General features: G+C 48.6%; 1 protein-coding gene across 1 annotated transcript; it reads right to left on the reverse strand.

Annotated features, from left to right (window-relative positions):
- Nucleotides 1–2,819: 2,819 nt before the first annotated feature.
- On the reverse strand, nucleotides 2,820–24,853 carry LOC102571342 (uncharacterized). Its single transcript, XM_019482316.2, is given in 6 exon segments — nucleotides 2,820–4,044; nucleotides 4,047–5,047; nucleotides 5,049–8,831; nucleotides 11,328–11,431; nucleotides 18,662–19,044; nucleotides 24,607–24,853. Coding segments are annotated over 3 exon segments (1,860 nt in total). The 5' UTR covers nucleotides 5,609–8,831; nucleotides 11,328–11,431; nucleotides 18,662–19,044; nucleotides 24,607–24,853; the 3' UTR covers nucleotides 2,820–3,745.
- Between the last annotated feature and the right edge of the window lie 2,004 nt (nucleotides 24,854–26,857).

The raw sequence follows: 26,857 nt of genomic DNA on the forward strand, positions 1-26,857 counted from the left end.
ATTATAGGGAGGCTGCCCATGGGCCTTTGCATGGCCCCAGACTAACTGACCTCCCCAGTGGGCCACTCCTGTCCCAGCCCCCCTACTCAGGCCAACTGTGCCCTGCAAAGCACCCAAAGCCTTAGAGATTAATTGTGTGGCTCCAATCCTTCCCTACACCACACCCCAAGCCTCACAGGTGTTATCATCATGTTGTTCCCTCTGTTGGGGCTTCAGCCTCTTTGGCCTCCACCCCTTTAATCTAATTAGGCCTTCTAGCCTGGGCCCGCTGGGTCAGGCCTGGCTTTGAGGCACTATCTCTGATTTGTCTCTTCCGATCACTAGGCCCCTGGCCCCTGTCAGGCTGTGTCCCTCTTGGGCACTGGGCCCCTGCCTGGCTCTGGGCTTTGTGCTATGCCTGCTCTTGGCTCAATAGCCACTTGGGCCTTGAACCTGCCCCTGACAGGGCTCAAGGCAATCGCGTGCCCCTCGGGCACTAATGGGACCTCCGTATACTACCTCTAACAGTACCAACCCAAGCCACTGGTGTAACTGTAACATAATATAAGCCCCTGGCCTATAACATAAACAACAGCGGTGGAAGCAGCCCCCTGCCCCAGCGCAAACCTCCCTTCATCCCTTGCACTGGCATACCTCCCAGCCTGGGCTCCTTGTGAGCTCCCTGAGCCTCAGTGTTCCTGCAGGCAGCAAAGAAGGCAGCCTGTCGTCCCTAGACAGGAGCTCCAAACCATGCAGCTGGCAGGGCTAGACTAGCCTGCTAACCCATGCCTCAGGCTTATATGCTCCCAGCAGGCTGCCTACAGGTGCCTGCTAACTGTCTTATTTGCCTGTTGCACCAACAACCGACAGTTGCTGCCTTCTGCCTACCTGAGCTGGGCTGTTTCTGCCTTAAAAGAACAGAGCCTCAGACTCTCTGTTACGAGGCTTCCATCAAAACACATGGGGACTTGGCAGGGAGAGGGAGACCAATGTGTCTGTAATGGGAGGAGATGGTTCTGACAGCAGCCATGAGCACCCAGTGCACATGCCCACCATTGACTGCAGCACAAGGCTGGCCTGAGGGCCCTGGGGGTGGGAAGAGAAGACAGGCAGGGGCTCTTGTAACAAAGAATGGCCCTGGAGATGGGAATGGCACCCACATTAGTGTTTACTCCTGCTCCCAGAGGAGCAAGAGAGGTCTCCCAAGGAACTTCTCTTTCAGCAGATGACCCCTGCTGCCTTCGGGTCTCTCACAACTTACAACAAAGACCCTCTGCCTCCCTGACATGCCTCCCTGACATACTTAATCTTCCCTCCCTTTCCCCTGGTCCTGTGAAAGGAGGGACCTGTTCTGCAGCCTCCCCTACCCTGGGCATGCACTAAAAGTTCCTGAAGGAGGAATGAATTGAACCCTATGCACCACCATCCCCTTCAGTAAAGTGGACTGAGTTTTACTCCCTATTTTTGATTCCCCCTGGGCATGGCCTCGATGCAGCCACAGCCCATAACAGCAGCACTATAAAGACACTTAATATCAAATCACCGAAATCCTTTCTTCCCATTATGCTCACGACTAGTGATTTGGAGGGCCTTAGAGAACGCTAATCCTTGCCATCTCTGATTTTTGAACAGCCTCAACTGTACTGAAGAGCACTCCCTCTATGAGAAATAGGCCCCTTGATGGCACCTTCAGCTGGGCTCCTGAAGAAACAAGGCACTGTTAAGGTCAAATACTGCAGTGACAAGCAACTAAGTGAGAGTCTGGCTGGAGAGATAGACAAGTAGGCAAATCAGGTTGCACTGAACTCATGTTTCCTACAGCAGATTAGACCTGTCTCATACAGAATATGCTGTTTGTACCAGTTCTCCTAGCTCAGGAAAAGGGTGAGTAGATTGCTCTTTATTACTGGATGGAAAGCAAGCACTGCACATGTATATGTATATTTTCATTTAACTCCCTTGCTTAAAAAATTAAGGAAAGAAGAGGGCAGAAGGAAACCATTCCCAACACACACACTGACCATATGCATAGTCACCAGCAGGCTGGAACTCCACCTTGTCTTGATGGTGTTTTGCTAGAGGAGGAGGCAGGATTTAACTCATCACCTCAGTGATTGATCAAGGGCTCTGCACTGAAACCATCAGAAGATCAGGCCTCACTTGAAGACAGGGCTTCACCTACTCCTGCAAACAGCAGAGCTCTTGTGTGGAGATTTGCTAGCGTAATTCAAATGTGGGGAATCAGCTTGTCACAGGCCCTAGCTACAGACTCTGCCAGCAGGACTGTGATAGATAGACAAAAAGACAGTTACGATGAGGTGATTCAATGTTCCCATTCTAAATCCAGTTGTGTAATGATGGCTGGGTAAGCAGGGCACAGTTCCTAGGTGCTGCCTAAGGCAAAGTGGGACTTGTAATGGAGCTAGAGGAGTACTTCACCTTCCTGTCCACCAACCACCCCACCCCGCACCTTCCCTGCAGTAGCCCTGGCTCTGGCAGCAGGAAGTGCATAGAAATGATGGTGCTGTAGGAGTGTTTTTTGGGCACTTGACAAACATTTCGGTGCCAAAAAAGAGAGGTTATTTCTTCCCCAGCAAGTGAACCTCCAGCCACTGTCCCTGCACTGCTGCTGCTCTGCCCTCCCCATTGCTAGACCAAGAGCTACTTCAGGAAAGGTGCAGGGTACAAGGATAAACAGTACAACCCAGGGCAAAGTACTGGCCAGTTACACCTCTGGCTAAATCAGACATCATCGTTGGGAAGATCTTTAGTACAGAGACCTCACCCTTTGGTTGTATCACAGGTTTTCTGGAATGAAGTTTACAGCATACCTGTACATATACAAGAGAACCAGGCTTTATTGGAAAGCAAAGCACAAGCTGAGTGGCATAAATGTAGAGCGTACCTTCAGGCTGTCAGTGGCAGTAGCCTAAATGCAAAGAAGGGCTAAGGCAGACTGACAACACTGGGGAAGGAAAGTGTCTTAGAATGAACTACTGGGTTCAGAAGATTCTCCGTGCTTGGTCAGTAATTGCTTCCGTTGACTATTTCATTTCTCAATGAGGCTTACTGCCTGTGGGTGGTACGGCACATGAAATCTTTAAGCAATGCCAAGTCTAGCTGCCCATTGTTGGGTAAGCAATGCAGTGAAGTGTGTACCTTGATCGGAGGAAATTTCATGGGGTATGCCGTTAATATGGACAAGGTGTGCCTCTAATACACAGATGGTGGATGAGACATCTGCCTTCTGGACCAGTACAGCGATCTCATATTTGGAGAAAGTGTTGATGGCTGTCAAGGCATAGCGTTAACGATTTATAGCTGGCAGTGGCTCAATATAGTCAACTTGCCATTTCTCAGCTGGTCTGTGCTCTCTGGGGATATGGCATGGCCTCTTGTTCAAGGGCTTTCGAGCCAACTGACATCGCGGACACTGCGCTGCCGCTGTTGCAGTTTCACTCCGGGCTATGGGCAAGTCACATGCAACCACTTAGGCATAGGCTGAGTCCCTTCCTGCATGTTCTGATTGCTGGTGTATCTAGTCGGCAAAAGCGTTGGTCTGACAAGCCAACACTGGCCGGGTCCAAGCATCAGCATGGTTGTTCTATTTATGTTCAGGATTCACAGTGTTGATGGGTTGGTGGGCGTCCACATGACTAACATGAATTTTTATTACCTTAGATTGTATGGCTAGTTGTTTCTACAGGTCCTGGCCTCATAAGTCTTTTCTTCTGATTTTTCAGTTCGAGACCTTCCAGGCGCTGGACTATACTGCCAGACTATTTGCCACTGCCCAGGAATCAGTATAGATTTAAACTGCCGGGCTTTGCCATTTGGTCTCATAATTTACTACTAGCATAAGAGCTCTCAACTCAGCCTATTGGGAGGAGGCCCTCATCCCGGTATTTTTGAGTTGGTGACCAGTTACAGGGTTAATGGCAGCCGCAGTCCACACGCGAGTAGGACTCTCATATTGCGCTGAGCCATCTGTAAACTAGGCAGCCTTCCTTTGGTCAGGTAGCAGATCGTTATAGCGAGGGGCCCATGAGGCAAGTGCGGGGGCAAGGTTGCAATGGGTAACAAATCTGGTCTACCTTCCACTGGTGCCTGCAGGGTACTTATTTCTTCATGAAGTTTGCTTACGCCATGGGGGCTGGACTTTACACGCTCTTGTATGTACTGTTTCCATTTGATAATGGAGGATTCTTGGACTCTCCCTGTTTTGTTGGAGATGGAGTCCTGCATGACCCACTGCATTATGGGAATTTCTGGTCTAATAAGAATCTCATGTCCCTCAGTTATTCGTTCCATATCAACCAATGCTCAATAGCATGCTAGCAACTGCTGTTCAAAAAGGGTATAGTTAGCGGCTGCATCAGGTAATTTCTGAGTTTAAAAGCCTAATAGGTGCTTCTGATGTGTCCCTATGGGAGTCTGCCACAAGCTCCGTGATGCATGATCCTGACATACTGACACTTCTAATGTAATAGGATTAGACGATGAATAAGGGCCCAGGAGCAGGGTAGTTGGTACGGCTGCTTTTACATCATTGAAGGCCTGGTGTTGGTTTTTTCCCCATTCAAAGGCAGCAGCTTTACATATTACTTTATACAAGGGCTGCATCAATATTTTAAGGTGAGGTATGTGGGTGCGCCAGAATTCAAAAAGGCCAATCAGTCTTTGTGCTTCTTTTTTAGTAGTAGGGTCGGGGAGGGAGAGTAGTTTATCCTTTATTTTCTGTGGAATATCTCTAGTAGGTCTTGACCACTGAACTCCCAGAAATTTTACATTTTGGGCTGGACTTTGAATTTTCTGTGGATTTACTTCCCACCTCTTCTCCCGCATATGTTTCATTACACATTCTAGAGCTTCTGCCACAGGATTCAGGGTGTTGCCTATTAGCATTAAATCATCAATATAATGCTTGGCTAACACTCTTTCAGGCAAAGAAATCTCACTTAAGTCACGTCTGACCATGTTGTGACAGTAAGCAGGGGAGTTTAAATACCCTTATGGAAGCACGGTGAAAGTGTATTGCTGTCCCTCTCAAGTAAAGGCAAACGGCTTGATGATCTGCATGCAGAGGGATAGAGAAAAAGGCATTAGCCAAGTCAATCACAGCATACTATTCACCGGAGGCAGCACTAATATCTTCTAGCATAGAAACCATATCTGGTACCGCAGCTGAAATTGGGTCTACTACTTTGTTAAATTCTTGATAATCTACCGTCAATCTCTACGACCCATCAGGTTTGCGAACTGGCCAGACGGGAGAATTGAACGGCGAGTTAATGGGCACTAGCACACCCGCCTCCTGCACGTCTTTGATCATCTTGGTAATGTCTTCCTTCCCACCCAGGATTCGATATTGCTCAAGGTTAACAATCTGGTGGGGAATCGGTAGTTCCAGGGGTTCCCACTTAGCACGACTCACTAATAAGCGTCTGATATTGTTTGGGGTGCCTACCTGGATATTTTTCCATTCCCCCAGAACATCAATCCCTACCATACATTCAGGGATAGGCAATACTACTACCCACATTAATCTGTGTTTGGTGGATCCCACAGTAATATACACAGTCACTAGACACCCGGTCACGGATGCATTCTCATATCTTCTTAAAAGCATCTTTTCCCCCTTCAAGTTAGTCGGGTCTTCCGGTATAATGGTAATTTCAGAGCTAGTATCTAATAGTCTTATAAAAGTTTGAACTCCTCTAGTTGGCTATTCCACCGTCACTCGGGCATATGGCCTCTGGTCCTCCGGCCAGGGCAGGCCCACACTCCGGCAGGAGGGACTTTGGCCATCATGTCATTGTGGCTGGGGAGTATGAAACTGCTTCAAGTCAGGGTATAACGGGGGGGCTAAGGGTTGGACTCCCTCCACAGGGGCTCTCTGTCTACTTAAAAGCTGATACTTCTGCACTAAAACTTTCATGGGTTGCCTATTAATTTTTGCTTTGGACACCCTGTGCCTTATGAGCCAGACCCATAAATCTCCTTGAGTTAACAGCTTTTTATGCCCTCCCTGCTCCTTGTCTGTTTGCTTCTGAACCGCCCACGTTTGTGAACTTCCAGCCTCCACCCGAGGAGTATTCTCTAACAATTTGGCAGCTATGTCCCCGACCGTTTTCTTCTGTCGTTCCGCTAATAGGAGGGACACATGGGTACGCAGATGGGAAGGAGCAGTATTGATTAACAAATTCTTAATCTGAGATGTAAAAGGCATATTCTCTGGACTATTCCCTACCCGCCCCCAATACATCTAATTTTGCATTGCTTCTTCCCGCAAAATCTCTAGTCCCTCTTCCATGGTCTGCCAAGACCATGGCTCTGGGTTATCGTGATCTCCCCTCTCTGGCCACCTGTCTATCCAGCATTCTATACACCAATCTAATAACAGAGCATGGGTATGTGCAGTATGCATTGTAGCATTGTATAAAGTGTCTCGTTAGATTTTCTAACGCCTTCAATTCAGCTATGGTGACACTTACACGTGCACTACCTTCATCGAGTACTTTTAATATCTGTTTTCAGTCCCTCTTTCGGCTCTTCTCAAAATTTCCCTGCCAAGGTACCCAATTCTGCTGTTGTGTACTCTCTGATCTCCTGGGATCTACTGACTCCTGCAGGTCCCTGGGTGGTATGATTATAATATACTAGTCGTGCAAATGCACGTTGGCACTCCTCACCATCCAAACTCTCAGCATGTTCGACCTCATCACTATATATTCCCATCCCACTCTTCCAGATCTATCTACTGACTTGTGATCCTCCTAGCATTTCGTAAAGGTAGCTCTGTCATCACCAGAGCTGCCTCCAGCTTAGACAGCTGGGAGACTAGTGCCGGCAGGGAGGAGGAACAGTTAGGGGAGGCAGAATCAAGTTGTTTAGAACATAACTCATGCAATATTGCTTCATTCAAATTCAGACGCGTCTGCCAACGGACAGCCGGATCGAGCTGTTTCTGCAGACGGGCATTTTGTGTGCTCAGACATTCAAGCACCATAAGGAGCAGCCAAGGGATGGTGCGTCTAGCACCACTCTCCCCCTCAGACTTAAGCTCCTTCTCAACCCGCTGTTGCACCTCGGTGGGAGTTACAGGGCACTCCTCCTTACTCTAATAAACAGATGGACTCAATTTACAGAGTGCCTTTGCTACCCCATACCACAACCCGATATCGGGCCAACCCAGCATCCTTCTTTCCAATCCCTCTCCCTCCCCCTTCCACAGCCTCTTAAATAGGTCCATGCCAAACATCAGGGGAATCCCACTGCTAACACTAATTGTCTTAGAATGAACTACTGGGTTCAGAAGATTCTCCGTGCTTGAACAAAGGACGTACTCACGGTTGTTTTCACCCTTGCAAAGCTTTATTTAAGGATACTTGCAGAGGCAGGCAATAGAACAGAGAAGAGAGGACGGTCACCTCACATCGGCCTTAGGCGGCAGCCGCCACCCTGCATGGTTTCCCTGGCCCCGGAGTGTCTCGATCCCGAAGATGCGATAGCCTGCGCCGGGGCTCCGCGCAAGTCAGAACTCTTGCCAGAGCTGAGGAACCCCATTGTAATTTAAGAATGTACAGCTTACATAGTCTAGAGTAAATAATGTTATCTCGAGCTAGGGATTTAGTTATTTTAAGCTAGGAATTTAGGAATAAGTCGTGATCTAACACACCTGGTGTTTACTACATTCCAGGGTATTACAACATTCAGCTATCTAAGTTCATAGTTCAGTCACGCTCACAGAGCAGGAGTCTACGTGCCGCTTCACCGGTCTACTATAGAATCAGCATGCAGAACTCTTGCTATTAGCAAAGCTCTTACTATTACAGAAAGGCATAATGGTTTTCAAACTTTTTATATTTGTGGACCCCTTTGGAAATTTTGAATGGAAGTATGGATCCCTTTGAAGTGTAAGTGTGGGTATTCATACACTTTTGATTGATCACAGTCATCTTCAGACCCCCAGGGGTCTGCGGACCACAGGCTGAAAATCACTGGCAACTTTTGGACCATGCAAGTAGACTTCTTCCAAAGTCCAAGTGTGGCACTTAACCATGATTAATGGAAATCCCCTTATTAATTTTACATTTAAACAGTAATTGGAGGTATGTTGTTTCTAAGTGCATCTGTTACTTTATAGGGGTGTTGATATGAATGCAAAGGTAGCGCCTAAAAAAAATGCTAGCTTTGTTTTTCAGAAAGCATGGTTTAGTAGTGCTACGTCTGGGTTTTTTTTTACCCAAACCAGCCTGTTGAACCACAGTCCTTCTTATGGACAAAGGTACTTGTGAGATACACTGTTCATAACTTTCATAATTTTGTAGGACAGTTCAGCCAATGACTTCTGCAATAAAGGGCTTACACCATAATGATGAATACCAGCTTACATGACTGGTCTTAGCAAATGGAGGAATTTTTCAAAGAACTGTACTCATTACTTCTTAGGACGAATTCACTCACCCAAAGGTCTACACTCTTATGTTAGGACATTACAGTCATGTTTAAGGACTGTTCTCCCAGGTAACCCAGACCACAGAGATCCACAAACAGAGGAAATGTGGTATGTGTGGAGCAGTGGGCCTGGGACACTGTTGTCCCCAAACTGACAGCATATTTCCCTCCCCTTCCCCCTCATCCCCCCATGTGATGGAGCTTCATTTTCTGGAAACTGGTTTCTGTCAATCAGCTGATGGCCTGGTTCAGGTACTCATGGCCCTTGCCAACTAGTCAGCTCCCCAGGGGTTGGCTGGCTCAAGTAATCTTTTTTGTTCTTGATCTTGGACATGAAGTTGGAAGGTAGGACTCATATGATTGCCTTGGATGATCTTTAAGCAAGGTGCAAAGTCCTGGTGAGGAAAAAGGGAAGTAAAATTAATTCCTTGGCACTTTAGACCCACTCAGGTATTAGATGACCATGGCAGGAAACAGCATAAGGGACAGGGAAGAGCTATCCCACTTGTCTGTGCAGCAAGCAGCAGGGAAGCCCTGACTGCTTGTTTCTCATGAAACAGAGATGGGCCTGGAAGGGTCAGGCCTAGGCCATTCTGATAACTGTACTGGTTCATAATACTGTATTTTCTCGCATAGAACCCATGCCTTTTTCACCAAAATCAGCTTGTGAGAATTGGGGTGTGCATTATATGCAAGAAAATGGGATCCCCATGGGTCCAGAAATTTGGCAGGGGGATGGGAGGGAGAGCAGTGGCAGTATTCATTGCTGCCGTTCTTGAAGCCACAGCAAGAAATGCTGTCACCACTCCCCTCCTCCTGACAGATTTCCAGACCTGTGAAGAACACCCCTTCTATGCCCTACCCCCTGCACACTAAGGTTGGTCCATGGCCAGACCTGACACAGCCCCAAACCCAGTGTGCTGGATCAATTACTTACCTATCCTTCAAGGTAGGATTTTTTTTCCTTTAAACTGCCTATAAAAACCAGGGGATGAATTATATTTAGGGGTGTGGTATATGTGAGAAAATATAACATTCATACTTCTTGTTACTGTTCAGAGCCAGGCCACTTCCAAAGCTGTTCTGTGATATGTTTAATGATCACATTGGTACATCATTACTTCTGGTAAAGAATTTTCCAAGAAAATGGCATCTTGTCACACAAAAGCCAATAAATTGAAACCAAGTGTTTCCTGTGTATCTCACATATATACATGTGCCTGAGTCAGTCCAGGAAGGTGACCTACATCTCTTCCATCCCAGCATGTCAGGTTAATACTGAGCTGCTGCCAGTCCCAGAGGAAGCCTTTTCCCTTCCTATTCACTGGGTCTTTTTGAGAGGAATTTGGACCATTCTTGGGTTCCCTCTGAGGCAGAAAAAAACAAATCCAAAAAATTCTCCCAGGACAGAAACTCCCTTTTTGGGCAGCCCTGCTCACGGTGCACAGGCCAGGAACTTCTGACCTCACAGAGGTGGGTGATCCAGAACTGGGGAGAACTCAGAAATGATCAGAAAACTAGTCAATGGCCCCACAACTCAGTGAGAAGACAAGCCCCATCCCTGTGTTGGTAGGAAAAGGGGTTAACAGTTCAGTGTGGGGCAAGTGAGGCCTCTGCTTGGCATCCATTTCCCCAAGGTAAATAAGGACATAAGAAAATCCAAAGGTCCATCTAGCCCTGCGTCCTGCCTCTGACAATGGTTGGTAGCAGGTGCTTTAGGGGCATGGGTAGAATGATTCATTCCCTGCCAGACCCTCCAAGTCACCAGCCGTCATAGAGTTAGGGATGTCTTTCACCTGAGGTTATGCTGCGGATGGATGTTTAACAGCCCAGATAGAGCTGTCATCCATAATCTGGTCTGATCCCTCCCTGATCCTGGCTGTATATCAGGGGTGGGTAAAATATGGCCCCACAGGCCACATCTGGCTCTCCAATTGATTCTACCTGGTACATGGCACCAGCAGAGTCCAGAGCCAGAGCTGTTACCTGCCCATGAGCCAGAAAAAAATCAATTGGTGAGTCTGTGGGCAGCAGCTCCAGCTCTGGCAGGAGATGCTGGGCAGAGGCAGCTCTGCCCTTCTGCCTGGCACTGCCCAGCAGCCTGGGGGATGGAGTCTGACCTGGTGATGCTGGGCAGGTGGGGTTACTTCTGTCCAGCATCCCCCTGCCATGCCAGCAGAGGCCAGAACCCCACTCACCTGGCACCACATGGCAGTGGGGTGGGTGAGGGAGGGAACTGAACCTTCCTTCTCCCTCCACCAGAGTCTGCACAGTGGGTCAGTGGGGAGGCCAAGAGGTAGGGACATTCCCACTCCCCCACCAGCCTGCCTCCATGGGGCTGCTAATGTCATGGCCCCATCCCCAGAATAGCATGGCTCTCAACCCAGTTCCTGCCTGCCAATGTCAGCAAAGCCAGGCTGTGTTGGGGTTGGAGGGGAGGAGTGCACAGGGAGGAGTGGAGATAAGATGCCACAGCCCCAGGCGGGCTCATTCTTTTGCTCCTGCTCCGGAGCCAGCCTCGGCCGGCTGCAGGGAGTTCATATGTGTGCAAGGGTGCATGTGTGTGTGACTGTGTGTATGTGAGACTGAGTGAGTAAGTGCACACACATGGCCCTCAACAGCTCACCAAAACTCGTTAAGTGACCCTCTGGCCCAAATAATTGCCCACCCCTGTTGTACACCCTTTCAGAAGAATGTGCCTACACAGCACCTGAGAAAAACCTTGCTGTGTTGGTGTCTTAAAGGACCAGGGCAGTTTTTTACATTTACGGCAGCAGGGTTCCCGCTCCCCCTAGGATGGAAAGAACCACTCCCAGCTCCATCCAGCCCATTTATCTGAGACCGCCCATCACTCCCGGGTGCAATTTCCTCCTGCTTAATGGGTGACCAACCTGAAGGATGCAGCTGAGTTCAAGAGAATACAGCATTATCCATGGAGCAAAGTGCGTGGGTAAATAGTCATCATCGTCAGACTCATCCTCATCCTCATGAACACCTGCATATCCACCATAATCATCAGACTCATCCTCACCATCATCCTCCAAAAAGGTATTCCAACAGTATTTATAATCTGGAGAAATAAACCAGTCAGTCATGTGCCGATGGGCCTAGCACACTCGGAGATCAGCAAGGCTTGGGGCAGCAAGGCTTTTCTATGCCATGCAATGGGCTCCTGTTACACAGGCAGGTGGCCATAACCCAGGTAACCCAAGCCCAGCTGACGTAAGCTGAGGACCCTGCTGCATTTGGCACATGTGCTATCTTCAGCTTTCCCATCTCTCCGCCCAGGGAAGCTCTTGCCAAACCAGCCTCCCCAAACTTGACCCACTTTGTTCATTTTAGCAAATCTGGGGTACAGTCTGGGGAACTGCTTTATCAATGATTATTTTGTGTGTGCATTTTATTTGTTTTTGTATTTTTTCTTGTTTTTATTGTAAGCCACCCTCTTTTAGAGAGGATGGAATATAATCAAATAAGAAAAGGGGAAGCTGAATGTCCTTTGCTGCTTTGTGATGACTCGAAGCACCTGGGCTGTGCTGGCAGGGCACTCCCTCCATTTCACCATAGTCAAGCTGACATTGTTGGAAGGGGCTGAGGAAGGAGCCTCATGTCCTCTTGCTCTCCTTTGCCTGGTGCATTAGACATAGTGGCTGCACTGGTCCAACTTCCTGCCAGAGCTGAACAGGTGCCAGCAGGCCTGGAGATTTTGGGGTGCACATACCTGGACCTCAGCCACTACCTCATTTTCCAGAGGCCAGAAACCCCAGGGGAAAAGCCTCACTCCCCAATGCAACTGCTTCTCCCCACTTCCAGATTGCCAACCTGGGTGGGAAAGCCTTCACAGCCAATTGCACAGTCCCATTTGAACCAACTAGAATCAGTGATCTGAATCCTGAATCCTGTTTCACCCAGCAGAAGATGAAAGCATAGCTTGCAACTAACCCTGACTTAATAACTAACTAACCCTGACTCAACTAACCCTGACGGTAATCCTATTTTACTCCAGTTCTTATACAGAGGGTGATGAATGACTTGCATGTCCCCATATGTCAGCTCAGAGGGAAATTGCCCACTAGCTGGGTAGCCTAAATAGATACCAGAAGTCCTCTTCAGTACCTACAGGAAGGAGCATCCCTGAGGCAGAGACATTCCTACATCCCTCCCCACCCCCACACCCACAGCACTGGATGAGCCTTTTATCTCCATTGCTCTCTGAAGGCAGACAGGAATTCTTTTAGGAAAGGGAACTGGCCAGCCTCTGCCCCCACACAGCTGGGCCCAACACTGGCTATCCCTGCAGTGCAAACTTGCACCCACAAGACTATTTTCCTTTGCCTGCTCTGGCCCTAGCCAGGTAAATCACCCCACGCACCTCCACTGGCCCCCACCTAACTGCATAATGGGCAGGCACCCAGGAAAACACCTCTCTACATGCTTTGCAGTTGGCTGCAGTTGGCAATGCAATATGCCTGGGTAGAGTATGACTGCCTGCTGAGAAAGATGCAGCAGCAGGTCAGTATACGGGTGGGAGAAAGAGGCAACAGAAATGGATCACTGAGTCTGTCCAGAAGAAGTGGAGGGACTGGAGGTGGTGGTGGACCAGGGTGTGAATCCAGTAGGGCATCCAGAAGGCATGGGGGAGTTGTCACCAAGAAGCCTTCATTGGGTACATGAGGTCCCACTTACACCTGGTGGTCTCCAGTTGTCACAGAAACCAGAGGCATCCTGAGGGGCAGGGCATCACAGATGAACCTCCAACACTAAAGTCAGTATAACAGGCACCTGGCACAGGTGTTCTGCATACCATGTCTCCCCAGGCACAGAGCAAAGGCCCCAACATGTCATGGCTGGCAAACAGTTGCAGGGTGCATCACAGGAGGATGTGGGATGTGGCCCAAAGGGTCACCTGCACTTATGGACATGGGCCATGGGTTGCACCAAGAGCTACTCATGCACCAAGAACTACTCAAACAGCTCCCACATCAGCCTGGCCCTGACTGTCCTTCTGGACTATTCCTCCACTCATTGGTAATAACTGCTCAATAACTGGCCAAGTCATACAGCTCCTGGGGCACCCCAATGGTCTGGGAATTTGGCAGCAGAAGAGAGGTGGCTGTGCTGGTTGCCACTTCCCTGCTGCCAAATTTCTGGCTGCATGAGGTGTCCTACAGGCCAGATAACATGGCTCTGTACAGCCAGTATGCGGCCAGATACGGGTGTGTGGGATTGGTTTGGGGCACCACTGGATCGAGACAGTGCTTGAGACTCGGCTGGTGTGGAGTTAGATCAGGGAAGCATGGAGTCAGGTCCATGACCTTCTCCCATACACCAACCCTGCACAGGATCTGGTCCATGGACTGACCCCCGCACCACTCATCTAGCCCACAAGGGCAAAAAGTTGAGCACGATTGCTCTGCACAACTGATCTGGTGCACTGGTGCATGTGGTTGTTGTGGGAATTATGAAATACAGGCAGTCCTCGACTTACAACGTTTTGCACTTACAATGTTTATAAATTGACACCCTGTTTCAACTTTATGATGTCAATTTCGACTTTACAACGCTTGATCTGATGCGATGCCATGCCAGTAAACAAGTTCACCGCGTCACCCATCTCCCTGGAGAACATCTGTCCAAATTTCCTTGGATACTTTCTTTAAGAAAGCAGACAAGACTCCAGAAAAACCTGCAGACAAGACTCCTGAAAAGACTCCAGCCAAGAACCCTTCAAAAAGTCCGGCAAAGTCACCTCAAAGAAGTCTTTCCAAATCAATAGGATTGCTATTTACACTACAAATACATTAATGTAGCTATATTACTCATCTTTAATTGATCGAGTACAAAATTCTGGGGTATTTTTGGTGAAAATAAGGTATTGGGCCTTGGTTCAGGAACCATCCCCCATTTATAACATTGTTTCTTATGAGAAAATTGGTTCCGAGTTACAACGTTTCAACTTAAAACAAAATTTTCAGGAACCAATTGTGTCGTAAGTCCGAGGACTGCCTGTATGCTGTAATTATGCAATAGGTCTGGGGATGTTTTATTGTGCTGGGTGCAAGCCAGACAATTCCAGGAATCTATGATTTGAGAGACACAGAGCCAGATAGACAGACAGAAGACGCACACACAGAAATACAGATAGGCAAAATGCAAATGATGGCAGGATGAAGTGTGATAAGCCATAGATGTGCTAATGTAAGAGAAAAGGTGTGGGAACAACAGGAAGGAAATAGGTTCACCAAGATGTCAAGGAATTTGGCTCCAGGAGGTCTACAGAGACCCACTAAGGATGAACGAAGTAAAAAGGTTTTGTGTATTGGGTCTGTGAAAGTCTGGGCTAGTACTGACAAATTTCTAGAATTCAGAAGAAGGTGATGTAATGAATGAGTAATCTAGGGAAAAGAGAAACAGGAAAGATGGCTTCTTGCTAGTCTGAGCTGATCTACTGGACCCAATCAGCATGGCACAGCTACAATCTGCCTCGCTAGTAAGGACTCTGATTGAGTGCTTGTAATTGTAATTACTGTGTGGGTGCAGTCATCAAGCAGTATTGTAAGATTGCTATCTCATGTACAGTCAGTAATTTGTTATAGTATTTTAAAGTGTTTGTTTAAGGTGCCTGTACAGCTACTATTGGCCTTTGGAGCTAATAATGGTATTTTAGCTGAATTACTGACTGGGTCATGTGCATTCCAACAGTCGTATAGCGCAGTGGTGCACAATGTTTTGGCCTCACAGGTTGGATGAGTGGCACAGAGCCAGTCTGGAGGCTGGACTGGGCCCCACACATCAGGATTGGGCCCTGTATTGCCTCTGCCCGCCCCCATGTGCTAGAATCAGGCCCTGGGACCCTATGCTGTTCTCATGTGCTAGGATCAGGCCCCTCACCACCCCTATCCATCTCCCCAGGGTCCTGCAGCACACAGGCCCATGATATTCAGCCTGCAGGGCTCCCCACAGGTCCAGAAATTTGGCAGCAGGTGAATGATGCCACCACTCTCCAGCCACCAAGTTTTCTGACCTGTAGGGATTCCCTGTGCCAAATGTTGCAGACCTGGGAGCTGAATCTAGCTTGTGGGCTGGGGTTTGTAGCCATTTGGATACGCATGGGGGATGAAGAGCTGTGGCTGGGCGAGTAAACAGGATCGTCTCTGCAAAGACAAAAAAGAGGTGGCTCTGAGCCACAGCCCAGGAGCTCCAGTCAAGGACTGGGTCAGGCTGCAGGTCAGCGTAAGAGACATTCCACCCACCAAAGGAGGCCTGCTACAGGGGTTGAGCAGCTGAGGCAAGAGACAGAGAGATGGATCTTCCTCCATAGCAGTCATCTGGGCACAATCTCACTGCAGTGAAACTACAGAGATGTCATGGCTGGATGTGAGGAACCTAACCATGATGTTGGGGAAGATGTGGCAGGTGCTGCCAATCACTATCATATGCATAGTGTATTTGCAGTGAGTGTTCACAAGCACAAGATCTGTGCACTGTTGCCAGCCGTGGCCATTTTCAGAAGGGCTAGGCCAAACTGCAGAAGTGTAGCTAAAGCAAAAGCCACAAAGCCTTTTTTCTGAGCAACTGTAGAGTGAACCTTTGCAGCTGTTTCAACTAGCTTGGTCAGCAAAATAAAGGGAACAATCAACCTGTCCACCTAAACCAATGAGACTGAAGTGCAAAACCCACAAAGCTTGAAAGGAGACATTATAAAAAAGACCTTAAAATAGATAATCCAGATATATATCATAGATTTATCTTAAAATCTTAGCAGTAGTGATTAATATAACCAAATATATCAGATGTAGTTTTGCAACAATAGATACATTTGTGTTGAGTTTCTCAGATAAGTTGTAAAAAAAAAACAGCCTTGTCAGTGAGGATCCTAAACCAAGGTGAAAAGGAAACAGAATAATGGCAAGCAACATTCCATGATGGTGAGGGAAGGAGATAAGAAATCCTCTCTTCCAGAACTGTAAATTTCCCAAGGACATAAATCCCAGCTAACTGACATCTCCCTGGTCCGTGAGAAGGTTGGTTCAGTTTAGTTGCAAATGTTTCAGTGAAACAAAAAAATGTGAAAAAACCCAAACAGAGAACATTTACAATAATAAATCCATCTATAAGTAGAGGGTATAAGCTAGGATGAAAATTGGAGAACCAAGCAAACTGAGGAAGATCTGCTGCCAGTCTGCATGCTACCCTCCTCCCGACTTTTTAATCTCTCCAGCTAGAAGAGGTGTGAATCTATATTGTGTGGTTGTGGGTAGCCAACGGGACACTGTAATACATGTTTATTTTTGTGTTTTGGGGTATAAGCAATAAGAGGTCAATCTGTAGACCTGTCTCTTGCCTCTTTTATCAGAACCTACCTACCCGCTAACTTTTAATCCAGGTAATAGGGTGGGCTTCTTGATGTTAATGTATGTTCCACACACAGCACCCAGGATTTTGTGGTGTGTTGGCTATTTGCAGAGATTCCCACATAGTCTGTCTCCAGGCACTAAAATCTGCAGGGCTGTGGACTGATTGATGCCAGTTGTCTCAGCACTGACCCTCTGATAAGAGCCTAGGGTCAATATGGCTGGGACAGTGCTAACTTTGTTGGGCATCAATAGTGAGGTCAGACACCTCTTGGTTGTCCTGCAGCAGGCTGCAGAGGTGGCACACGGCATCTGCCATGAGTGGAAGCACTGTATACAGAACCCATCATTCAGCCCCTCAGAGGCACCACTAGCGCCTAGCCTGGTCTGGCTTCATGGCCGGGGCAGAACTTGGGCATCCCTGAGGCTGAAGGCCATAGTTGACTCTGGGTGGCGCATCTGCATGGAATGGCTATGTAACAGGAAATTAAATCCCTGTTATGGGAAAAGGGCAGAAAAAACCTGGAAAGCTAGCATGGCCCCCTTAAGACTCAAACCTTTGGGATCACTAGGAGCCAGAGGCCTGAAAGAGAGCCTAAGGAGAGGCAGAGGGAGCCAAGTAGCAAGCTTATCACTGGCAGAGAGGGACTCCTCTACCAGGCAAAGCAGAAGGGGTCCTGTGACCAGAAAGGGAAGGGCTAGTGGGTATAAAAGCCTACCACAGGAGAGAGGGACTCAGACTGCAGAAGCAAGTGGCTCACTTTTGGTGGATTGAGGAAAGGCCCCTGCAGACCAAGTGAATAGACTTGAAGCAGGGAATAAGTCTCAGCTGGTATTTTTTGTTTGACTAGCAAGGCTGAGGGCTGAAATCTTTGGTGTGTCCATTTTCCCTGCACTGGGGATGAGCCTAAGTTAGAATTTCAATTCTGTGGACACCTGGTAGACCAGAATCAGCTAGAAGCAGATAAGGAGTTCACGTAACAGGGTGTTTGGAGACAGTATCCCGTGAGAGGGACTCTCGTTAAAGAACTAGGCCAACAGGTGCAGGCATAACATCTCAAAGCTGGAACTTGAGCTGGATGTTTGGGGTCTAAGGACCTGCCAGTGGGGCCTATAGGGTAGGCTGTAGGTTTGCAAACTGGGGCTCTGGGGTCTAGACCCCAGAGAGGCAGAAGCAAGAAGGGAGTTAATAGACTGGGAAAAGGACCAGAGGGCACAAGGACCCCACACCCAGAGAGACTGAGCCCTCCAAACAAGCTGAACTCTTGGTTACAGCTGTATACATTCTAAGCAGAACATAATAGCCTGGGGCTTGTAAGCACCAGAGCCCCTGCCAGTCCAGGGGGATGGGGTCTTCAGCCTCCTCCACCTAGTGTAGAAGCAGGATACCTCCTAATTCACTTGCACATCAAGGCATAGCAGGAAAATTGGGATGGGGGAAGTTTATAAGAAAACTGAGGGCAACAGGACTGGCTGTAATGAGACAGAGGGCTGCCCACTCCACGTGGGTCCTGTCACAGGCTAATACCGTGGAGTGCAGAAGCATGTCCTTGTTTGGTCTCTGGCCTCCCTCCACCTGGTCCTGCCTTGAGAACCTCACCCTCCTACCTAGCTCCGTGCCCTGCCACTCATTGCTGCAGGTGCAAGTTACCAGGCTGAGGTGTAGCTAGATAATACATTTATCCAGGTAAATGTGATTTCTACCTGGAGAAAAAGTAGGATAGGATCACAGTTATATGGCTGGGCAAGTAAGTAATGTTTAATTGGCACTTATCATCTCCTTGGTGAAACAGGATTCTGCCCCAAGTCCTTTGTGTCCTATTACACTTCCCTCTGAACCATTCTGCCCCTCCAGCCCCACAGTTCATTACCTGGGATGGTCATGATTTGTATGGTAACTCTCTTCATCTTCATCAGATACCGTAAACCCTGACGGGTGTGTTTGTCGTCATGAAGGTAGAGCCGTGCTACATGAATGTTTAATTTCACGTTAGTGTTTTCCTTCATGAAGTCTGCAATTCTGGCAGAGCACTCTGCACAGGGACTCCAGGACAGGTACCAGGTGATGATGCAGGATCCATTCTTGGAACTGAAGTTCTCCAGGAAGTGGATTTCTGCATGACAGTGTTCAGTATTTTCATACCAGTGCTTATAAGGTCTGCCACCCCACGTTAGCTCAGAGAGCAGGTGTGTCTCTGATAGAAGGACACTTGGGTCAAAATTCTCCTCAAACTGGTCCTGGGGAATATACTCCCTGGAATAGGAAAGAGATTGCAAGGAGTCACTGACTGCAGTTTTATAGCAGCTCTCTAGTCCTGGCCAGGAAGGAAGGAGTGGGATGGGGAAGGAGCGGGGAACACAAAGAGAGAAACACAGGCAGAGTGAGAGAGCAGACGGAGCAGTAGACAAGAACAAAAGCTACAGCTGCCCTCACAGGTATGAAAGGAGAGGAAGGCCTAAACCATCCTGATGCCCACTCTAGTAGCAAAGTGATGCAGAATAGGAGGAAGCTGCAGGTTTCCACCCCCCCCCACCCCCAAGTTTAGCACTATCACTTTCTTCATCACAGAGCCCTGACATGCCCACACACCCCTTCTGCCAGGTTCAGGGACTGAGCGCTCAGGTTTGCACACACCTGGTTTGGACACTTGGAAATTTTGAAAAGAAATCTACTGACATTTAATTGATTAAGTTTTTCCTTCTTGGAAGCAGTCAAAGCAGTTATTTCCCAGCTCTGCTAACTGTCAAGGGAACTTATGCAGTTGGCACCATTCCAAGTACAGCCTGGAGGACAAAGCAGGAGGGGAAATGCTGTACCCACAACTGAGTCTATCCAGAAGAAATGTTTAATGTAGTGTATCTGTCGGGTTCCTGTCCTGAAGGGATCCCACAAGGAAGAATTGAGGGATCATGTTTATTAGTAACAACCAATTTTCTAACACTATATGGGTAAAGCAGAACAATACAGGAATAATGCAATTTGAGCAGCACCTTCTGCTGACAGTGCAGAACTAACATACAGGCACTGGATACACAACACCTACCCATCTCAATATTGTCTTACCAAGAAATTGCACAAAACTTGCAAAATACCAGGGATGGAGGAATAAATTGAGTGTTAATATGGGTGTAAAATTGTACATTTCAGAAAAGTGCCTTTACACAGTTTGTGCCATCCTGACTCAAGCCTACTGAAGTAGGGCCCCATACCAAATTTTCTCACATATCACACCCCACCCCAAATAAGACTTGTACCTCATTTTGGGAAGGCAGAAAGGAGAGCATAAAGATTTTTCCAGGGTCCTACCCCAGTGCTGAGCGCCTGGAGCAGGGGCACATACTTAATCTGTGCAATATTATGCAGTATTAAAGTTAGAACGTATTTTGAGCAGTCGCACAGTAATATTTACTATGATTTCTGACTTGCACAGCTTGCCCTCTGCCACTAGAGGGCTGGCAAGCAGATATCCTGGCATGCTTTGCTGGAGCACCTCTTTCTTATATTTCCAATGGTAACCAAAAGCAGCTGAGCACAGAGGAAAGCATTGACTTGGCTGATCACCTGAGGACATGAATTCCAACCCTTCCTTGGCCAGGCACGGGGTCTCCAATTCCCCCTTGACTGACTGTCCCAAGTAGGACTGGATTTCCATTGTTTTCTGGAGATGAGAAGAGGCAGAACTGAGCAAATCCTTGCCCTGGCCAATGTAATTCACAGGTGCTCCATGTTTCAGTAGCTTGAGCTCCTGGTCCTGGGTGGCACTACTTTGAGCATGATGATATTGCAATGGGCATCATGTTTACCCACTTGCAAGAGGCAGAAGACACCATCACACAAGCCACTGATCTGCAGGCTCAGTACTAAATTTCACCTTATTGCTGGGGACCTACTTAATTCACAGATTTTGCAGAAACCACAAAATCTGTGATTGGCCATGAAATCAACAACACCAAAACATTAATCAAATAAATGCTGGCTCCCCAGTGGGAGCTAGCAGTCCTTGCTGCCAGGGGTAGGTGTCGGCTGGCAGGGCAGCATTAAGGGCAGGAGACAAAATGGTGGCTGCCCCCTTTGCTGTCCTCCTCCAGATGGGACCTCTCCACCAATCAGCACTGAAGGGCAGGACTGCACAAAGGGCAGCCAGCAATCAAGATGATGGCCACACCTTCATCCCTACCCCAACAGGGCCTCTGCACCAATCACTGCCAAGGGTGGAACAGCCACGAAATGACTGCAGAATTAGAACTTTATGCCACGATCAACCTGCGAACATTGTAAATCCCACTAGGATTTAGGTGGACCCCTACTCATTGCAGCTGGGCACTACTGGTGAGCATGGACTGGTGGGAGTAACTTGTGCTCAAAATGAGCAGTGGCAGTGGAACTTTAGAACATCCTGTGGTACCTTCTTGGACCTTTATGCTGCACTGGCCCCCCTGCTCCAGCACCAGGACATGAGGCTTCGATGTCCTGTGTCCATTAAGACATGTGGCCATGGTAACCTAGAAACTGGTACACATCGACATTCTCTGTTCCAGTTTGGCAGGGGATAGACAATGGTGATGATGGGTGTGTAGTATAATAACTGAGGATTTAGGGCTTTGGTTCATCAGGCTTGGAGATCTGCATTAGATAATCTCCAGGTCTGAACACCATGGCCTCCTGAGCTGTGTGGAGGCCATCCGTGGGATTCATATACTCATTCTGTGACTCCCTCATCATGCCTCAGCTTACATAAACCTTAAGGAGTTCTGCCACCCGTATCCTCCACGCTATATGCAAGGCAAGGGAAACCTTCCTGGACACCCAGATGTTGGATGGTGCCCAGGTTGAAGTGGCAATCCCAGCTGAGCACTGTGGACAGACCCACTGCCAGGCTGTTATAATCACAGAGATCTCAGCTGACTACTTTCTGGAATAATGTTCTGCCAAGCAGGGGGGAGTGCAGGGAGGGGACCTCAGAGTGATTGTGAACCCTACCTTCACAGTGCTGAATCATTTAATGTTATCTGCTTCGCGGTAAACACTCCCTGACGCCTCCATTTCCATTTTCACTAACTGGCTTTTTTGCCTGCATTGCATGACAGCCTCTGACTTCTTTACTTTTCCTTCCATCCAGAAACAGCACACACACCAACTGCAGGTACTTCCTCAGCCTGACAAAGGGTTTTTCAACCCAAAAGCTTGCATCCCAGGCAGTTAAGTTGAGCTCACCTGGAGCCTCACAACTCCACTGCAGCCAGCAAGCCTCAGGCCTGTCAAAGACATGATGGGGTCTGGGCTTTCCCCAGCCAGGACTGTATGCATGCATGTAGTAGCTAGAGGTTATGGAGCCTCCTACCCGCCTTTCATCAGGTTGATCCTTGGTCCTGGCATTTCCTGGGGCTGCTGCACCATCAGCAGTCCCACCAAGCAGTCCCCGACCCTGGTAGAGTGCAGTTTTAGTGGTCATGTCCAGGACCTTGGGCCTCCTCCTTCCCCATAGCCCCAGCTCATACCTCCAAGTTTGTCCTGGCATGGAAGCTCAGCAGGGACATGTGCTTCCCCTGCTGGCTGGTGATGCAGTGAGTGCCCCCTCCAGCTCTGGGAGTGGGGCATTAAATGACTCTTAAAAAATGAAAAAAGGAAATAGGTGCAGATGGAATGAGAAGGGTGGCATTCACTCTGTCTGCACCTGGAGCTTGGGGAACCCCAGCAGCAGGAGGTTCACCTTGAAGAACCCCAGCTGCTACACCAAACCAGAATCCAAACAGGTGCAGTGGGGTGTCACTACATCCCCAGCAATGCTGAACACCTGCTCGCTCAGCACACTGGTTGGTGGACAGGACAGGGTTCATGGGCAACTGTGGCCAGATCTGGCCACATCTGGCTCTGGCTTACCCAGTAGGCCAAGGGGTCACACCTCTATCTCAGCCTCCTCTGAAGTGCCTTGTGGGGAAGGAGACCTGGCTCTACGGGAAACATGAAGGTTGTGGAGCACGAACTCAGGTGATTCCCCCTCCTTCCCCAGAATTTCCCTTGCTAGGGCACTCAGATCCAGATCCAGCTCTTCCTCTGACACTGGAAGGCTCTGCACAGGAAGTGTAATGGGGGTGGAGGAGACTGTCATGCTGGTGCTGCTGCTTGTTGTCATGGTGGTGGTGTGGAGGCGTTATGGCTGGTGCCCTTGGAGGCGATGCAGTTTCGGGCACAGGCAGTAGCACTGGCACTGCTCCCCTCTCCTTGCTGCTTGTGAAAGCCTCATCCCTACTAGTGGTAGGAAAGAGGCTGTGTCTCAGTTTGGAGGGTGAGGCTTACACCTCTCCCTGTACCCCCTCTTCCACCCCTTCCTGAAGGCTTGCCACCTGCCTTTCTACCATGCTTCCTGGTGTGTTTCATAGTGTCTTGCTTTTATACAAATATATAAATGTATCTGCATTCCTATATACATTCTCTAAGGTGTGTAGTCTATGCCACAAGGTACAAATGTATCTCCCTTCCTATAAAGCAAGGCAGTTCAAACAAAGATGCCTTTTCTGCTGTTTTTCCATCCCTCCCCCAGAGCACTGGGATTGGAAGGGACCTCAGGGAAGGATCACAGTCACTGGCCAGCTACACAGTCAATATGAGAGCAGTTCTTCCCCACTCTTCCCCCTCCCTCTCCTTACTTTCTGTTTCCCTGCAGGAAAGTCCAGCCTGAGCTTCGAAACTCGAAATGTTGAGAAACTTTCCAAATAATTCGATTGCTCTCATTTCACAAGTTGTTGGAGAGTAGGGTTAGATTAGACATCCGTAGGAACTACTTCACAGTTAGGGCGGCTAGGATCTGGAACCAACTTCCAAGGGAAGTGGTGCTGGCTCCTACCCTGGGGGTCTTTAAGAAGCGGCTTGATGCCTACCTGGCTGGAGTCACTTGAGCCCAATTTCTCTCCTGCCCAGGCTGGGGGTCAGACTTGAAGATCTACAAGGTCCCTTCCGACCCTACTTCTATGATTCTATGATTTCATTTTGAGGCTGTTTTGAAGCCCCTCGTTTCATTTCGATTTCGCTGTTTTGAGCTCAAAATGAGTTGAAATGGTGTCAAAACAAAACAGCCAGTGAAATTTCACACAGCCCTACTAGATAGATAGATAGATAGATAGATAGATAGATAGATAGATAGATAGATAGATAGATAGATAGATAGATAGATGTTTCAATTTAATCATAGAAAATTGTGGATGTTGGATTGCTTTTTTTCATCTGAAAATCGGGGGGGGGGGGGTGCAAAATCAAAGAAAACCAGGATCCATGATGATCTGGCCTGCTAAAAAGGAAAGATTGGGGCCTGGCAGATGGCAGAAAGTTGCAGAAGCAGGATATATTCCAGCCTGAAAAGAAAAGAAAAGAAAAGAAAAGAAAAGAAAAGAAAAGAAAAGAAAAACACAATAAAAGAAAAGGAAGGAAAAAAGAAGGGAAAAAAAAGACAATTAAAGAAGCACAAGATAAGAAAAGAAAAGAGAAAAGACAAGATACAATGAAGGAAAGAAGAAACACCAGAAAAGAAAAGGGAAGGGAAGAAGACGCACAAGGCGCACTTGGCGTGGGGGGCCGAGAGCAGCCCGGGCCCGGCGGGCACAAGCGGGCAGAGGACCCCGCCTCAGTTCTCGGTCCGTCCCCAGCAGCGAGCGGTGCTGCCCGAGCCGGGCCCGGAGCGGAGCCCGCAGCCCTGCCCGGCGGCACCATCCGCGCCCGCCCCGGCCCCGGCCCCGGCCCCGGCCCAGACGTGGCCGAGCCCCACCAGCGCTGCCCGCGGGGGCCACCCGCGCCCGGCGGGCCGGCCCGGAGCCCCCTTACCCGCTGCCCGCGTACTGCCAGTGCTCCCCCATGGCCGCGCCGCTGCTCCGCCTTCTACTTTCGTTTCCTCCCGAAGCGAAACTTACAGAGCTCAAAGGCCGCTGCCTGCCGAGGATCCGGCTCTGCTGATGCCCCAGCACCGGCGACGGCCGGACGCAGAGCCCCGCGCGGCGGCAGCGCCGGCTTTGTACCCCGGGTCGCTAGGGCGAGAGGAGGCAGTTCCCGCCCTCTCCGCCATCGCCCTGCGCTCCTGGGGGCACCTCGCACACCCCTCCTTCCCCATCTCCCCGCTCCCCTCCAGGGTTGTACCATCGTGACCGTGTTTGTGCCAGCATTTCAACCTTGGTACCATGTACCAGGAATAGTAAAAGTGTTCAAAATGTAGGCTGGCAAGGCTCTTTGAGTAGATGTGATCTCTTTTATTAGACCCACTAATCAAATAATAGTTGGTCTAATAAAAGAGATCACATCTACTCAAAGAACCTTGCCTGGCTATGTCCTTTGATCAACACGGCTACAATCAACAACCCAGCAAAATGTAGGCTAATTTTTGAGGGATGTATTTGGTAGGTGCATTCGTCCAAGACAAAAAGAAATGCAAAATGCCAGAACTCTTGGTACAGAGATGATGCCTTTTATTAGACCCACTAAGAAATCACCAAAAAACCCAACCAACCTATCTTTCTTGGCAAGCTTTCAGGCGCACACACCCTTCTTCAGGCTGAGGACAAATCCAAGATAGTAAAAATCCTCTTAGGTAGAAAATAAACTTCATTTTATTTTCAGGCAGCTAATAGATACAGCATATGTAAAACCGAAGTCACTCTCTGGGTGTCTTAACTGACTTTTAGAGGGGAGGGTATTTATTTTGGAAAATTTTTCATATTCCAGGTCAAATTAGCCAAATCAGTTCCGAATCCTTTTGAGGGAGCTAAACTCAATTGTCCAAACACCATATGTGGTACACAAGTGGCAAGTATCCTCCACCCCACACTTTTCAGCCTGGGGCTTCAGATACTCCCAAATCCACTGATGGACATCCTGCATGCAAGCCCAAGACTGGAAGGTTGGGGTTTGGATGCCTCTGAGCATAGGTAATGCAAAGAAGGGGCATGGGGAGGCACGTGCCCCCCTGAGACTGGCCGCTGCCAAAGCTGCTGGCAGTAGCTGCGGGTGGTCCCGCTCTCTTCCTGCTGCTTGCCAACCCCCCTGCCGCCAACTCTGTGGCAGCTGCCTGCCGGCGGTCCCCACTCACTGCCGCCAGACCCCTGTCACCGCCACCTGCAGGCAGTCGCCATGCCCCCCCCTCCAATTTCTGATAGACAGCCTCCCAAGAAGGGCCTAATGACATTGTCCAATTCACCGGGAAGACCTTGGTTAAACTTAAGAAATGTGAATAGGTAGGTTGTGCATAAATATGTCCTCCACTTTCTACAGCAGTAGCATTGCAACAGCACTCTCTAACAGGGGCTTGGGAGACATTCCCATTGTTCCAAGTTACCGGGGTCACTGAAGCAACACATAGACACCCAATGACATTGTTCACTACTACAGTGGTTTGGTTAAAGATTCCACCTAACACACAATCGTCCACACTATCCTGATGTAGATGACAAGGGTCCATTAGGAAATTTTCATGATAGCATATCCATTCATGATGGCCCCATTGTTCGCACCCTCTGGGGTCAAGGAGCTCTCCTGCCTGAGTCACCCATTCAGCAGGGGACCTGGGGGCCCAAACCCTCCCTGCCAACACTATAGGGATTGGGACGTAGTCATAGAGGGGCCAGGTTCTGGTCTCTACTCCCACTGATCTTACATGAATATATCCTCTCAAGGGCTTGTTAATCCCAGAGGAGATGACCTTCGCAAAGAGGGGTTTACACTTGGGACACCATTCTGCGTAGGAATTGGATGTGACTGCTGGATCCCCTGACTTGATCCAAAGTGCCTGTCTTTCATATTGGTGTAATATGAAGGTTTGCATAGTTACACAAGATATGGCGGAACCTGTTTCATTGGCTAAGTCTTGCATCCCTTCTAACACTGAATGCATAATGGCATGTAGCTGCTTGAGTGATTGCACTGCCACTATTATAGTTTTAACATGATTCTCCTGATATTCCGCATTAGCCACAATTTGACCCTCTAATGCTTGGTGGGTGAGTTATCCCATCCTAGCAAACTTATTTCTCACTACCTCTATATCCATTTGGTTAAGTGCCACTCTGGCACTTCCCACTGAACCCAG

The sequence above is a fragment of the Alligator mississippiensis genome, chromosome 4 (assembly GCF_030867095.1).
Source record: "Alligator mississippiensis isolate rAllMis1 chromosome 4, rAllMis1, whole genome shotgun sequence".
Lineage (NCBI taxonomy): Eukaryota > Metazoa > Chordata > Crocodylia > Alligatoridae > Alligator > Alligator mississippiensis.